At 41.4% G+C, this 15,192-nt stretch overlaps 1 protein-coding gene across 1 annotated transcript in view; it reads right to left on the bottom strand.

The window, feature by feature from the left end:
• Positions 1-15,192, bottom strand: part of LOC144723368 (bromodomain-containing protein 7-like) — a 35,466-nt gene that overhangs the window by 16,768 nt on the left and 3,506 nt on the right. The window contains exons 2-11 of the mRNA XM_078602112.1: positions 10,130-10,446; positions 8,226-8,361; positions 7,978-8,035; positions 7,702-7,846; positions 7,478-7,588; positions 6,557-6,744; positions 5,118-5,253; positions 3,623-3,698; positions 2,809-2,913; positions 154-289 (exon numbers count right to left, since the gene is read on the bottom strand). Coding sequence (XP_078458238.1) covers positions 154-289; positions 2,809-2,913; positions 3,623-3,698; positions 5,118-5,253; positions 6,557-6,744; positions 7,478-7,588; positions 7,702-7,846; positions 7,978-8,035; positions 8,226-8,361; positions 10,130-10,446 — 1,408 coding nt within the window. The remainder of the gene's footprint in view (positions 1-153; positions 290-2,808; positions 2,914-3,622; positions 3,699-5,117; positions 5,254-6,556; positions 6,745-7,477; positions 7,589-7,701; positions 7,847-7,977; positions 8,036-8,225; positions 8,362-10,129; positions 10,447-15,192) is intronic.

The raw sequence follows: 15,192 nt of genomic DNA, 5'->3' as shown, positions 1-15,192 counted from the left end.
GCCCAGAATGTAGTGTCTAAGGCACATAAAAAAGCTTGTAAATAAGCTTATGTTTTACCCATTATATCTATGGATTATATGGTATAGGCTTCAAGTGAGGATGCAATTTCTCCTGTTACCATGGGTAAAATAATATCTCCAATAAACACGCACCTGACGGCATACTGTAGGCCTGCCTGATCTCCATACGTCGAATAAAGGACGTCCGATTCCTCTTTGCTCAGGTTTGAGAAAGTAGAGTCGTACTGTGGCGCAAAGGTGCTGAATGGCCCATAATTCAGGTACGTCACTGAATATACAAACCGAAAACACACACACACACCGAATACATACAAATAAAACAAATTTATAATGAATTAAAGGGAAATGTGATCCATAATAAACCCCTTAAAAAAAGTTTTTTTTAAAACAACGGTTTTATTCACAAACTCGTTTAACTCATGGTCGAGAAGTACGTCAATGATGCGGCGCCTGCTCCCACATCAACGCTTACTTGAATTAATTGATTACTTTATAAATGAATCTTCAATGTACAACATGTGTTTGTGTGGAGTGAGGGTGCCCGTAACTCGTTCGACACGGAGCTGACGCGCCTTAGACACGTGGCGCCTGCTTCTTGGGTGAGGCGATTCTAGAGTTTAGGGACTGGCATTTTTGACCTACACAATTTTTTTAAATAATAAGGCGTCCATACAAAATGTAAATTGCTTTAAAGTAGCAAATTAATTGATTAATTGATGATACAGGCATGCATTGTCACCGGATCTGAGTACGTGTGCGAAATTTGGAATTGATTGGACAACCGGAAGTGGACTAAATTTGTATTACAATATTTGACCACGACACAGGAATCAAGTTTAATAAAACCGTTGAAAAATGGATGCTATTTTACTGTCTTGTCAAACACAGTGTTGATCCATGCGGGATATCAAATCTGCATGAAAAAAGACTACAGAAACACCTTTCAAATCCCAGATACCAACTTCATGATGGATTGACGCCATTGCAGTTGAAATCCCCTTTATGCTGAGCTCTTTGGACGAACAGGCAGTAGCTTCCACTACGCATTGAATGTTATAACATACTCTGGGGTATGGGATTCTCACAATGTGAATCGAGGTAAAAGAACTCCACAGGCAGACTAGAAATGGGACAGCACTTTCTGGAGCGCCTGAAAGTACCATGCCTGTAATGTTTGCATTTTTCAGATGTCCCTTTAAACTTTATGCCAATATTACTCAGTCTAGGCAAGTACACACAGAGCATATAGTTGTTTTATTTTTCGATTTAAAACTTTCGTGACTGCAGGGATTCATCTTCTTGGTTCTTTCGGTAAAGTCACGTAGAAGGGAAGTAATAAAATAATAAAAATAAAACATAATAAAATAATTCTCACGACGTTTCGGCCACAACGCAAGCAGCACACGTGCTTGGAGCATATATATAAGGTGGATTGGAAGGGGGGGAAAGGGCGCCTTGACAAAATAATTTGCATATCTTTTGTCAAGGCGCCCTTTCCCCCCCTTCCAACCCAGCTTATATATATGCTCCAAGCACGTGTGCTGTTTCATTCAGACGCTGTCGCCTCGACAGACTTGGTTTTCACCTGAGGACAGCTGCTTGCGTTGTGGCCGAAACGTCGTGAGAATTATTTTATTATGTTTTATTTTAATTATTTTATTACTTCCCTTCTATGTGCATATAGTTGTGTTTTGGGTTATGTCTTTCAAAATAATTAAATGAGATTCACAAGCTTTTTTTTGCAAACTTGATCAATAATATAATAGCCCAAATGTGTGTAACGTGCGTGACATCACTCCACATGCCGCACCCCCCGGCATTAATAATAAAATAATCATGTGCGGGTGAATTTTGACACTCCCCCAGGTCGAGCGGAAAAACATTTTTTTATGCAAATTCGCTTTAAATTTGACGTTTCTTTATTGAAAGTTAATCAAATAAATAATTATACGCAGCAACTAAGTGTATTTGGTGTCTTCAGCACTTGAAACAAAAGGTAAGTCTAATTGTTGCCTCTATATTAAAATATATACATTTCTCCATGATTTTACAGACATTGTATCGAATTCAAATTTATTACAACCACAGCGAGCGAATGCAAAAGAAAATAAAGTATCAAAGCAGTGATTTTGAACTAATTGAAGGGGAGTTAAATACAGTGCTACAGTGAAATGCAGTGTAGTGTTTGATGACATTATTTCGTGCAAGATTCACTGCCATTAAATTTACACAAGATACAATTATACTCTGCTCAATGTTTGCATAAATATTACGGCTTCCATCCTAGGATAGGCAAAAGGCTAGTGATTAATAGTTGATTTTGGGTTAGCCCATGTAATCTCACTAAATGTGTCATTAAGAACTCTGCTCCACATCACACAAATTAATGGTCATGTGCACGAAGCATTTAATGTGCCAATTATTATTGTTAGCTCACCAGTAAGTTGAACAATCCTCACAAACAAAATTTTGCAATTAGATCCGAGGTTTCATTTTAAACTACATAAAAAATAATCAGGACAAAATCCTGATCCTGAAAGTCAGAGTGATAATCTAAGTAAATACAAAATGCCAGCTGTATTTGGCTAAAGCCAAAGATGAAGAAAATATGCAGTGCATTCCTAGTTATTATTTGTTAATCACACAAGCTGTAAAGCAGACCATAAATTTGAATATATTCATTGACATGACAAAGCGTAGAAGTACCTCCCATTGAGAGAAGATACAAAAGCAATGGATTTTCTCCAAAAAGTAAGATAAGTGTATGCGTGATAATATCAAGGCCACCTGGCGTAATGCGGTTTCGCTTGTCCTCTTTGAAGCCTTGCAAGCAGCTGGTGCCGAACTGGAGCTTCCCAACCAGCATCCCCAAAGTCACAGGGTAGCTCTCTCCTTTTTCCGAGAACACACAAAGAAAAATGCAAAATCCGTTAAAAACAATTAGCTTATAAAAATGCACATAGGAAAATGACACAACTGTCCGGCATGAAAAACCACTAAACTGGCAAGGGAGGTAAACTAACTAAATTAATGTAATTTCTATATTCAACTGATGAATGATTATCTTTGCTATGGGAGAAAAGTACATTATCACAATGTAAACACTGAAAAACCCCAGGAACTTGTTAATAAGACAATTTGTTTAAGGCAAACACAAGGGAACATATACATCTAAATTATTTCTTGTGCTTAATGTAGGGCTGTCCACGATCAAGTGAAAACCTGCAAAGATGAGAAGAGAGGTTTAACCCTGTAAACCTGCAGTCAAGGATGGAAGTCAAATTCAAAGCATGGAAAGCCTGAAGAGTTTCCATAAAGGTGACATTTGCCTGCTACTGTACAGTACATCCAAGTTCCAATAAAAACTATCATGCATTGTGCGGTACTGCAGTGCATGCCCTGTATAATGTGAACAGCCCATCAGTCATTTAAATTTGACAAAAGTAAATAATTGTGAGTCAAAAATCAAATCAGGTCAAACTACCATAACTTTTCACAGACATGGTCAAATGTAACTTGAAGATATTATGCGTTCATCCATAAATACTGATATGCGATACAAATTTGATATGCGAGACGATACGCTGGATAGGCCTCCCACCGTGAGAATCAGAATCTGCAGGGTTCACGATGGCGAGAGTTGTTAAGCCTTCCTCGTCCTTCCGCAGAAATCCAATCTGTGAAGTTGGCAAGAAGACTTTAAGAAGCTGTGTATTAAAGTGTCATATGTTAAAGTGAGTGACAAGCATGTTCGTGAAGTAAATGTGTATTGTTGTATCCTCCAAAGGGTGTATGAGCAACTATTTTACAGTAATATTAAGTCAAAAAATGTCAGCACAAGGAAATGGTTTCAACCATGCAAAGTTGTTTTCAGTTGTATAATACATGGCATTAAGATTGCATTTACAGGTTAAAAATGAATTATATTTACTTGGATTGATAAGGTATCCTTAAAAATGGATCTCAGAGTGTTATGCATATGGAGGAGCAACATAAGTGAGAATTGTGGACAGAAAGGCTAGAGAGTGATGTCTTTTTAGATAGGTGGGGTCTCTCCACTGGGACTTATAAGTCTCAATCGACTACAAGTTCTGGAGCTCCAAGGGAAGGGAATTCCAGAGCATGGGTGCCATGCAGCCAAAAGCCCAATCGTTTAACCAATGTTCAAAACCTGGAGTGTGGTTACGCTGAGTAGGGCATGATTGGTAGATCTCAGAGAACTCAGTGGAGTGTATGACTGAATCAATTGAACTTAAAACACGAGGAGAATATTAAACTCAATGCAGTTTTGAATTGGAATAAACCATCTAAAGTAATATACTATGACAATGCTTACAAACGAGTGAACGTAAGGCATGCTTTTAATAACCCTAAATGTTTCACGTAAAACTGGACGAAAAAATCACCTTCAATATATATATTTTATCAATCTGTAATACAGTCCCTAGTTCAACTATAATCATGTATATTCCTCATGACTAGTATGATGCTCTAAAAACAAGTGTTATATGAAAGTTTCACCATTCATTTTAATGTGCAATGTGGATGAAGCAGGTCCAAAATATGAAAAAGTGTTTCCATGTTCAAATACTGTTTTTTTTTCAAAAGAAAGCTGAGCATGTGGTGAAAAGTCCAAATTCCTAGGAGAATGGTCAGAATATAAAGAGGTGTGAAACCACTCAATAATTGGTCACTACCGAATATTTGAATAGCACCTACTTCTTCAATGCAATTGCTCTAAGATGTCGCATGTTCGTAATGTATCAGACCTAATAGCATCGAATGCTCAATATTACCATGTGGTGCTGGCAAAACCATGTCACTACGCAACATTCTGGTCTGAAAATGTGCACAAGAACAAACCTTGTGCCGCCATTTCATTGAGGCTAATAGAAGATCTCTGTTATATCGGTGTTATTTTGAATGTGTGTGGGCATATACATGCAAATGCATGAAAATTTATTTCAAAGGGGGTTGTGATTATGTGTATGGGTGTGCAATATACTTACGTGCGAGTGCCTATGTATGTGCCTGTGTGTTGTGTGTTGGGCTGTAAATACATGTTTGGCAATAGTGCATGTGTGTGTGTGGCTTGCCTTGCTGTTGGGCTTGCAGCGTGCCAGTTTGTCTTGTGCCTCATCAGCTGCGTGCTCTGCTAGTGCCAGCACATGCTCGCCAGCTGTGCTGTCTGTGAAGCTGCACGCATCTGCCTCTGGTTCCACTTCTGGTGGACTGCAACCATGACCACACACATAGGGGGAACAACCCACATCAACGCCCAAAGTAATCATAATGTGCATGATGTGGATGTAACCATGCACTAATTTAACTCTTAAAATACATTCTTATACTCGTGACATATGCGTATAATTGTGCATGTAAGAACCCATTTATGAATAGAATCATAGATGTACATGCGTTGTATGCACAGATAGGGTTCATGTTGGTCTATCGAGCCAACGGCACAAGAGGTGTTGGAAATTGGTAAGCCACAACAATTTTTGTTCTGTAGGACCTGCAATTGAGAAGTAAGCTCAACTACCTCTTGGCTCTTCTTGGTTCTTTCAGTAAAGTCACGTAGAAGGGAAATAATAAAAAATAACACATAATATAATAAAATAATGTTATATTTTTTCTTATTTATTATTTTATTATTTCCCTTCTACGTGACTTTACTGAAAGAACCAAGAAGATGAATCCCTGCAGCCACGAAAGCTTTAAATCGAAAAAGATACCTCTTGGCTTTGGATTGATAGTCTTTTTAATTAAGCAAAACAGCACCAAATAGTTATTTAGGTTGTCTTGTTTTTAAACGGATTCCTACGCATAAAAATCCGCTCATACATGTGTAGTGACATCGGGGATGTCACTGTATGGTGCCGGCCCAGAAGGGTCGTGCCGTTCGATGTTCCTACATCGTGGACAGCACCGTGTGGGTGGCTGTGTGTTATTCCAGCCCTAGCGGGGCTTGGCGAGCACTGGGATAGTGCGGGCACCACACACAGCGTGTGGTGGGTGGGGGCTCCCCCGAGGGGGAGGGGGTGAGTGTCAGCCCAGGGGCAGGGTTGCCCCAGGCCATGACACTCTGGTTGACCCCGTAGACACGTGATCCAGAATGTCCATACAGGGGGCCCCAGGTGGGGGAGACTAGGGGGTGATCACGTGTCCGGAGAGAGCTCTTGAGAAGGTCCGAGAGGGAACGAGAATGTTCAGGAAGGCGGGCGGGGCCGAGGGCAGAGCGGCCCCGACCGGAGAGGGATATAAGGCGGGTCCCTGGAAGGAACTGAGGTCGCTGCATTCTACAAGCTGGAAACTCAAAATCCACAAGCGGGAAGCTCTACGTCTCAAGCTGAAGCTCTCCGTCCTACGAGGCAACCACGTGGTCGGAGACCCGTGTGAGGGATCAACCCTTCGTAGCAGTAACTCGCTGTAGTCTGGTAAAGGGGCAGTTACCCCTTTGTGTTACAAATAAAAGTGTTGCCTCTAAAAGGAATGACGTCTGCGAGTCCTTTGTACTCACTACACATGGACTCACGTTTGGGCTGGCTCCTTGCCAGTTTTTTTAGGTTTTCGCTGCGTGGCTTCAGCATGCGTGGTGTCGCTGTCTACCACTTTGACCCCTCCTGGTTGCTCATCCGTTTCTTCCCCCAGCAGGGCAGCCTGAGTGCTGCCATCCATGTGCTGCATAAATTCCAGGCTTGTCCGTAGACTCAAAAGCTTTTCCTATGTAAAAATACAGCATCACTTTTTTATAACAAAAGTAGATCACAGGGGAAAACATAAACATTTACATCACACTAGCAGCTTCTATACAAAGAAGGAAAATTATCTTGATACAAATATTATACTTTATTCAAAAAACGTTTGCTGGCTGCCTAACTGTTGGGCTGGCTGCCACCTCGGTGATGTCACCTGCATACCACAACATTGAGCCAGATTCGTGCTAATGTCAAACCTTCCCCTCCTCCCCCAACCTACCCTCCCACACTGGACGTGTATCTGGCGCAAATGCGCAGGCAGTAACTTGTGAGTCTAAAGATAAAGCATTACAATGTTAGGAAAAATGGTATTGATTCACTCAGAAAAGTTGATGTGGCATGAAACTGGGTAAGGGATTAGCCATATGCAATGAGGTACGACTGAGGCTTGAGTTTGTATTTAAATTGGGAGAGGGAATTCATGGTGTGCATGAAAGGTATTCAAGACTCATAACTTTTTTTGTTCCAAAAAAGCCTCAGTCTGAAGGCTTTTTCAGGGGGGTCTTATGTTGGATTAATTGGCCAATTCCTTTACTAGCAGTCTTTGGTATTTCATAGGAAATGTTTTGTTAGTAATTATGTCAATTTGACATTATACATGTAATATCAACAAAGATTAATCGAATATCTGAATAAACCAAAAATAAGATGTTTTAATGTGCATAAACATTCTGCTAATCTAAAAGCAGTAGTAGTACCTTGCTCATCATCTTGAAACCAGTATGGAGAAGCTTCTTGGCGGCCTTATAGTAGATTGTCTCTGGTCTGTTGTAGGTCATGGCATTGTCACACATCAGCTTGAAATCCGACTGAAAAAACAAAATAGATTTACAAATTACTTGCAAAGCTCTTCTACTTACAATATCTGTAATAGTATTGTACAGTGTTCCTAAGTGATAATGAATAGAGTTCAGCCACTTGCCTTGAACTCCGTGACAGACTGGTATTCATTGTGGTCAATCTTCTCCCGCATGGTACTGAAGTCCATTGGAACTTTAATGATCATAGAGTAGCCCGGAGCAATGACATCCGTCACGGGGAACAAAAAAAAGCCACTTGGATCCTTTCTGCAAAGAAATTATTCCAAAGATAAAACACATTACAAATTTAAAATGGTATTTTGTCATGATTAATATATGCACAATTATAGGTTTTCTTATACTATAAAAGGGAATAGAATCGTTCAATATTAACTCACCTCTGTAGCTGCCTGTTAAGGTGACTAAGAAGTTGCTGAAGAGGAGTTTGATCATTTTCTGTAAAAAAATAAATTCAGAATACATAAAAAAGCACTTTTTTATGATGCTGACAATCACATTCATAACTATCAAATGTGTTGGGGTTGGGTTGGTGGATCACAGGAAAGCAGAACCAGAGGACAGTCTCGTCGGTGACATTGGAAGCAGAAGGGTTTGTAAAGGTTTGAGACATATGTAAAAGTAGTACCTATCTCTTTTGGCCTTCCAAGAAGGGGAGTCTGTTCAGGCATTGGTTCGATGGACGGCCTCTTGGGTGGCGTGCTCTGCTCTCCGTCTCGGTCGTTCTCACTTCGCTCACGTTCACGTTTCTTGCGTTTCTCCTCCTGGCAGCATAACGCACAGAAGGAATGATGTTTATAAAGCAGTATTTAAGTCAATCCTGATTGATAGATGTTCACAGTATTTTCTTTTAGGCCAAAGTCAAAGTAAAATCTCATTATAACATTCCTTACATCTATAAACATTGAGGACTAACGTGTTTTCTAAATATTCCGAGCAAATTTACTAACATACATTTCAAATTAATAAAAAAAAATTGAAGTTTTGGTAGTACCAGCAATTTTCATGCAACCAAAGGAATGTGGTAACCTCAATCATTGGTTATGACGTGCAAACTGCGTCAGCCAAGGTAGCACACATCGCAGCAAGCATCTATATGTAGGTTACATGGGGGATTTCGATTTAAAGCTTTCGTGACTGCAGGGATTCATCTTCTTGGTTCTTTCGGTAAAGTCACATAGAAGGGAAGTAATAAAATAATAAAAATAAAACATAATAAAATGAAATAATTCTCACGACGTTTCGGCTACAACGCAAGCAGCCGTCTTCAGGTGAAGAATGAGACACTACCAAGCTAGGAGCTTATATATAAACTGGGTTGGAGGTGGAAGAGCGCCTTAACAAAAAGAATGTGCATATGAAGAGGAATTTAGCATATTCATGGAAAATGCGTAGGAGGTGGGCGGGGGGGGGTTTCAAAGGCATATTATGCCCATGCATTATGCAGGATCAACAACACCAAGGGGGGGTGCAGGGAGTAGCATTAACAAAGGAAAGGAATGTTATTGATATGTAGCTGCAGTTACTAAACAACCACGTAGAAAACTAAAGTATAAACTACATAAAAAACTAAAGTATAAACTGCATAGCACCATCAGTATACTTACTATACTCTACAATAAGCTGAGTTACTAACAGCAAGTAATAGATTACAATTCTACGTCGTAAAAAATTATATAATATGCTTCCATCTAAACTTTATTCTCTTACATCACACGAGCATATACCGTACTATATACTGCCATAGATAAACCCAACATTAAATTATACAGTGTATAATTTAATGTTGGGTTTATCTATATACTGCCATAGATAAACCCAACATTAAATTATACACTGTATAATTTAATGTTGGGTTTATCTATGGCAGTATATAGTGTGATGTAAGAGAATAAAGTTTAGATGGAAGCATATTATATAATTTTTTACGACGTAGAATTGTAATCTATTACTTGCTGTTAGTAACTCAGCTTATTGTAGAGTATAGTAAGTATACTGATGGTGCTATGCAGTTTATACTTTAGTTTTTTATGTAGTTTATACTTTAGTTTTCTACGTGGTTGTTTAGTAACTGCAGCTACATATCAATAACATTCCTTTCCTTTGTTAATGCTACTCCCTGCACCCCCCCTTGGTGCTGTTGATCCTGCATAATGCATGGGCATAATATGCCTTTGAAACCCCCCCCCCGCCCACCTCCTACGCATTTTCCATGAATATGCTAAATTCCTCTTCATATGCACATTCTTTTTGTTAAGGCGCTCTTCCACCTCCAACCCAGTTTATATATAAGCTCCTAGCTTGGTAGTGTCTCATTCTTCACCTGAAGACGGCTGCTTGCGTTGTAGCCGAAACGTCGTGAGAATTATTTCATTTTATTATGTTTTATTTTTATTATTTTATTACTTCCCTTCTACGTGACTTTACCGAAAGAACCAAGAAGATGAATACATGGGGGATCTTTGTCGATGTGTGTGAAAATGTAATGGAAGTCCCTCAATGATGGCTGTCGCAGAGTTTGTCATCGCCCACCTTCCGTTTCCGTCTCTCCTCCTCAGTCTCGTGGCGATCACGCTCTTTGTCAGACTTCTTCTTCTTCTTTTTCTTCTTCTCGCGGTGGCGCGCCTCGGGATCGGACGACTCGGCAAAGTAGGTGGCAGGTTCGGTCACCTCTGTCACGGCGCTGCCCATCTTTAGCACTAGCTTCAGCGCAGGCTTGTCAGGCTTCACCTCCACTGGTTTCACGTCCGGTGGTTTCATGTCCGGTGGTTTCACCTCCAAAGGCTTCACCTTCACATCCAACGGCTTCACCTTCACATCCAACGGCTTCACGTCGACACTCTCCGTCGCTGCGCATAATTTTAGAAACAATACTCATGAGCAGCAAGGACACGGTCACAGAAACTGCCTCGTTGGCACACTCAGGTGGGTTCGTCTCTCCACTGCCGTTACTTAGATGCTGCAGTTCGTGGTTCTATTGTCATTAGAGAGATGTGACTAAAGTAAATGACTCACCAAATAACTGGGCTGTCTAATTAGAAGCGAAAAAAGATAATGTAGTTAAAATTATATCCATAATAATTATTTTGAAACCCCTAAAGTTTCCAGGATAGAATGTAAAATAATAAGATACCCCACATAGTCAAGGCTAAAAGTTACTAGCGCAATACCATCACCCATCATGGTTTTTGGTAAAAAAAGATAGCATATCAGGTTGAAAATGTTTGAAAACGTCTGAGACAGAAGGAAGCCAGACCTAGTACAGTCAAAAGCCCCCCTGCTTTTGTGCATAGCCAGGTTCACTGTGCAATGAGTAAACTTGTTAAAGGTTGGGTGTCAGAACCACACAGCCATATAAGTAACCTCTATACTTTACAATAAGCATGGCAAGTCATACAATACCACCTTTCTTGATGTCTTAATACAAATGGAAATTATTTACCGTAATTCCAATTACATAACAATGTTATTTAACCAGGGAAACACCATGAGTCTTACTCATGTTTAGGTGGGTCTTGGATACAGAAAGATATTTGTACAGGTATCCCTCGATTTAGAAAAAGAAACCGTGTAAAGTTAAATTTCGTAAATCAGAATGGCTTTTCCTATCCATTTAATACTAAAAGTTAGGGCTATTTCAGACAGTCATTCCAACTCTACTCCTAACCTAAAGATATACACCTATATCACTTTTCACAAAAAATAAAGAACATAAATATTAAAACGATTGAAAATGAAATTAATTTAAAACAAAAATTATATATAATTTCAGGAATTCACCAAAATATATGCATGTTGGAATGACTGTAAAGGTGATGTGGAGGCGTTAATGTTGCACTGTATGGACACCTTGACAATTCGCTAATGGATTAAGCAGCCTTCCAGGTGTTTTCTTGTTTGATGAGCTCGTGGCGTGTGCCGTGTGAAATTTAATTAATCGAAAAGTGTCCGTAATTTGTCATTGTAAACTGAACGTAAATCGAGGGATACCTGTACATAGGCCTCGGCAAGGTAAGGTAAATTACACTTTTTACCGGGTAAAAAGGTAAAGGTGTTGACATGCCAAGGGGTAAGGTAAAAGATAGGGTAAAGGTAGCTTGGAAGAACTACCCGGTAGGGTAAAGATAGTGCGAAGTATTACCCGGTAAATACGGTGCCTTGTTTACCGCTAGAAGCTCCGTGGCGCAGTCCGTGGCCTCCATTTAATAAGTAAAATTAAAAAAAACTTTTTTAAAAACACGGTTTTATTAAATGTACTAGTAATGGCAGAACTCCACGACTCCAGGAAGTGGCCCCGAAGCTGGCCATAACGTAAGGGGCCGTGGCCAATTACAGCCGTCAGTTGAGCGTGGACAATTAGACCCAAGCCGAAACATAACATATAAAAAAGATCGTTTAAAAATATGTATTTTTTTGCGATATAACATAGTATTGTCACCATTATGACATACATATACCAAGTTTGCAGTCGATACCACATTAGGAAGTGGGTTAAAATTGAGTTACAAGATTTGAGGATACGACAGCGACGACGACGACAACAACGACAACAATAACAGAGTGAGTTCAAAGAAAGAGTGTAAAATTGGAATTGAGAGTATTCTATATGTATAAAGCGCTCTACCTAGCATTTACCGTTATAAACCTTTTTCATGTCGTAGTACCCCAGTAATTACCCTGTAATCGGGTAATTTGTATGGGGTAAGGGTAAAAGGTAGGGTAAAAGGTAGGCTCGTTGCTTTTTAACTTTTACCTTACCTGCTAAAGGGTAAAAGGTAAGGGTAGAGTGATTGTATTGTGGTAAGGTAAAAGGTAGGGTAAAGGTAGGCTCGTTGTTTTTACCTTTTAACTTTACCTTACCGAAGACTACCTGTACAGTAATTCGCGCTTCTCATGCGATGCACAAAATCGTCCCAAAACCCATGCGCTATATGGATGTTATAAACTATCGCCCAGAGAATTCGAAAATCCACCCTATTATCCGTGCTTAACCTCTGCTCGGGAATGCGCCTACGAGAAAAAAGGGACCATGTTTTTTCGTTTGTATGACAAAAACATTTAAACAAGATATCTTCTTGAATAAATGTATTCATATAGCAAAGATAGGCACAACGAGGCAGTAATGTCAATCGTTTTTATTAATAAGGCGAGAGAAATTTACACCGGAGATGAACTTTGCACAAAAATCTTCAAATGGTGTTTTTCGCTCAATCAAGCGAGTGTCAGTGGCGGTAGTAGTAACATGGGGCAGCAGCAGGACCGACTGTAGAGCATTATCACTGAAGGCCTACGAAACACAAGTGCCTCGGGCTGACAAGAACCTTTTAATCTTGATTTGAAGCTTTCGTGACTGCAGGAATCCATACGTCACGTGACTTTACCGAAATACCCAAAGAATAAATAACCTTTTACCCGGCCCTGCTTCCGAGGTACGAAAAATGTCACCTGTAAAGCACCACGCATTACGGTGGGCATCAGAGGGCATCAGTAAACACGTCTATGCTCCCCGAATTTACCAACCCACACGGACTTGCATGGAGAAGTATCTAACCTATATAATTCATTTTTTGTCTGTCCGTCCGTCCATCCGTCTGCGTACGCTCCCTACCGGGGGATTTAGCTCTCGGACCGTGGGGTTCGGCGAGATTAAATTTTGCAGGTGGGCACGCCCCCGGCCCCGCGGTAAACTTAGGCATTTCCGATTTTTCGTCTCTAAACTTTAAATCGGACCGATTATCGATTTAGTGCGATTTATCTTTATTTAGTTATTTAACGCTTTATTTATTTATTTACTCTTGCCGGCAGGCGCGGACCACGGCGGTTGCCCCTGGCAACGGATAGCAACGCGTTCGCTGCGGGGTGGACGCCATTTTGAATTACCATTAAAAATATGTGCACGCATTAACACGCGACTCTGAGGTAAATTCATCAAAGTTTCACGTCCTCTTCACTCCCCCCCCACCCCAATGTGTGCAATTACTATTATAGGGTCGGTAGATAATACAATTATAGCGATTAGACAGTATTATTGTAGCGCGGGGGGGGGGGGTTAACGGCCCCAGCACCCAGCCTCAGCCGGGTGGGCAATCTAGGCCGGAGGCTTTGCACGGTACTAGGCCTCGACACGCAACTCTGTCAGGCGACGACTTTGTGGTATAAACTCGATATACCCAGCGTTGCCCGGGGGAAAAATACATTTAAAATCTTCTAAAAACTTTAAAACATAACATACCAATGAAAATACAACTGTGTTATTAAAATTCTAAACCCGACCGCGCCAAGAATCGATTCTCTGAATCGCGAAAAGGAATCGACGGTTGTAGATTAATTTAGAATCGCCTTATTTCCGTTTAATATAAGTTGGTTATAGAGTTGATATAAACTGCTACGAGTGGGAAATATCCGGCGTTGACCGGGGCTAAAATATAATTAAAAACTCCTGAAAACTTTAAAACATAACATAACAATGAAAATAAAACTCTGTAATTAAAAATGGAAACCTCCTATGCGCCAGGAATCGATTCTTTGAAACGCACAAAGGAATCATCAAAGGTTGTAGATTCCTTTAGGATCACCCTTAACATGTGGTAAGGGGGAGAGTGGTGAGGGGGAGAGTGGTGAGGGGGAGAGTGGTGAGGGGGAGAGTGGTGAGGGGGAGAGTGGTGAGGGGGAGAGTGGTGAGGGGGAGAGTGGTGAGGGGGAGTGGTGATTGGTGAGGGTGAGTGGGGAGGGTGAGTGGCGGTTGTTAGTGGTGATTAGTGAGGGGTGAGTGGTGAGGGTTAGTGGTGAGCATGAGTGGTGAGGGTGAGTGTTGAGCGTGAGTGGTGAGGGTGAGTGGTGATTGTTGAGGGTGTGATTGGTGAGGATGAGTGGTGAGTAGTGAGGGTGAGTGGTGAGGGTGAGTGGTGAGTGGTGAGGGTGAGTGGCGGTTGTGAGTGGTGATTAGTGAGGGGTGAGTGGTGAGGGTGAGCGTGAGTGGTTAGGGTGAGTAGTGAGGGTGAGTGGTGAGCGTGAGTGGTGAGTGGTGAGCGTGACTGGTGAGGGAGAGTGGTGAGGGAGAGTGGTGAGGGAGAGTGGTGAGGGTGAGTAGTGAGTGGTGAGGGTGAGTGGTGATTGGTGAGGGTGAGTGGGAGGGTGAGTGGGGAGGGTGAGTGGCGGTTGTTAGTGGTGATTAGTGAGGGGTGAGTGGTGAGGGTGAGCGTGAGTGGTGAGGTTGAGTGGTGAGCAGTGAGGGTGAGTGGTGATTGGTGAGGGTGTGATTGGTGAGGATGAGTGGTGAGGGTGAGTAGTGAGGGTGAGTGGTTGTTGTGAGGGTGAGTGGTTGTTGTGAGGGTGCGTGGTGAGGGTGAGTGGTAAGAGTGAGTGGTGAGGGTGAGTGACGGTTGTGAGAGGTGATTAGTGAGTGGTGAGGGTGAGTGGTGAGGGTTAGTGGTGAGGGTGAGTGGCGGTTGTGAGTGGTGATTAGTGAGGGGTGAGTGGTGAGGGTGAGCGTGAGTGGTGAGGGTGAGTGGTGAGGGTGAGCGGTGAGGGTGAGCAGTGAGGGTGAGTGGTGATGGTGAGGATGTGATTGGTGAGGATGAGTGGTGAGTGGTCAG

This window comes from Lampetra planeri, chromosome 17 (genome assembly GCF_965212315.1).
Source record: "Lampetra planeri chromosome 17, kcLamPlan1.2.h2, whole genome shotgun sequence".
Taxonomy (NCBI): domain Eukaryota; kingdom Metazoa; phylum Chordata; class Hyperoartia; order Petromyzontiformes; family Petromyzontidae; genus Lampetra; species Lampetra planeri.
This window is presented reverse-complemented; position numbering and strand designations above follow the sequence as displayed.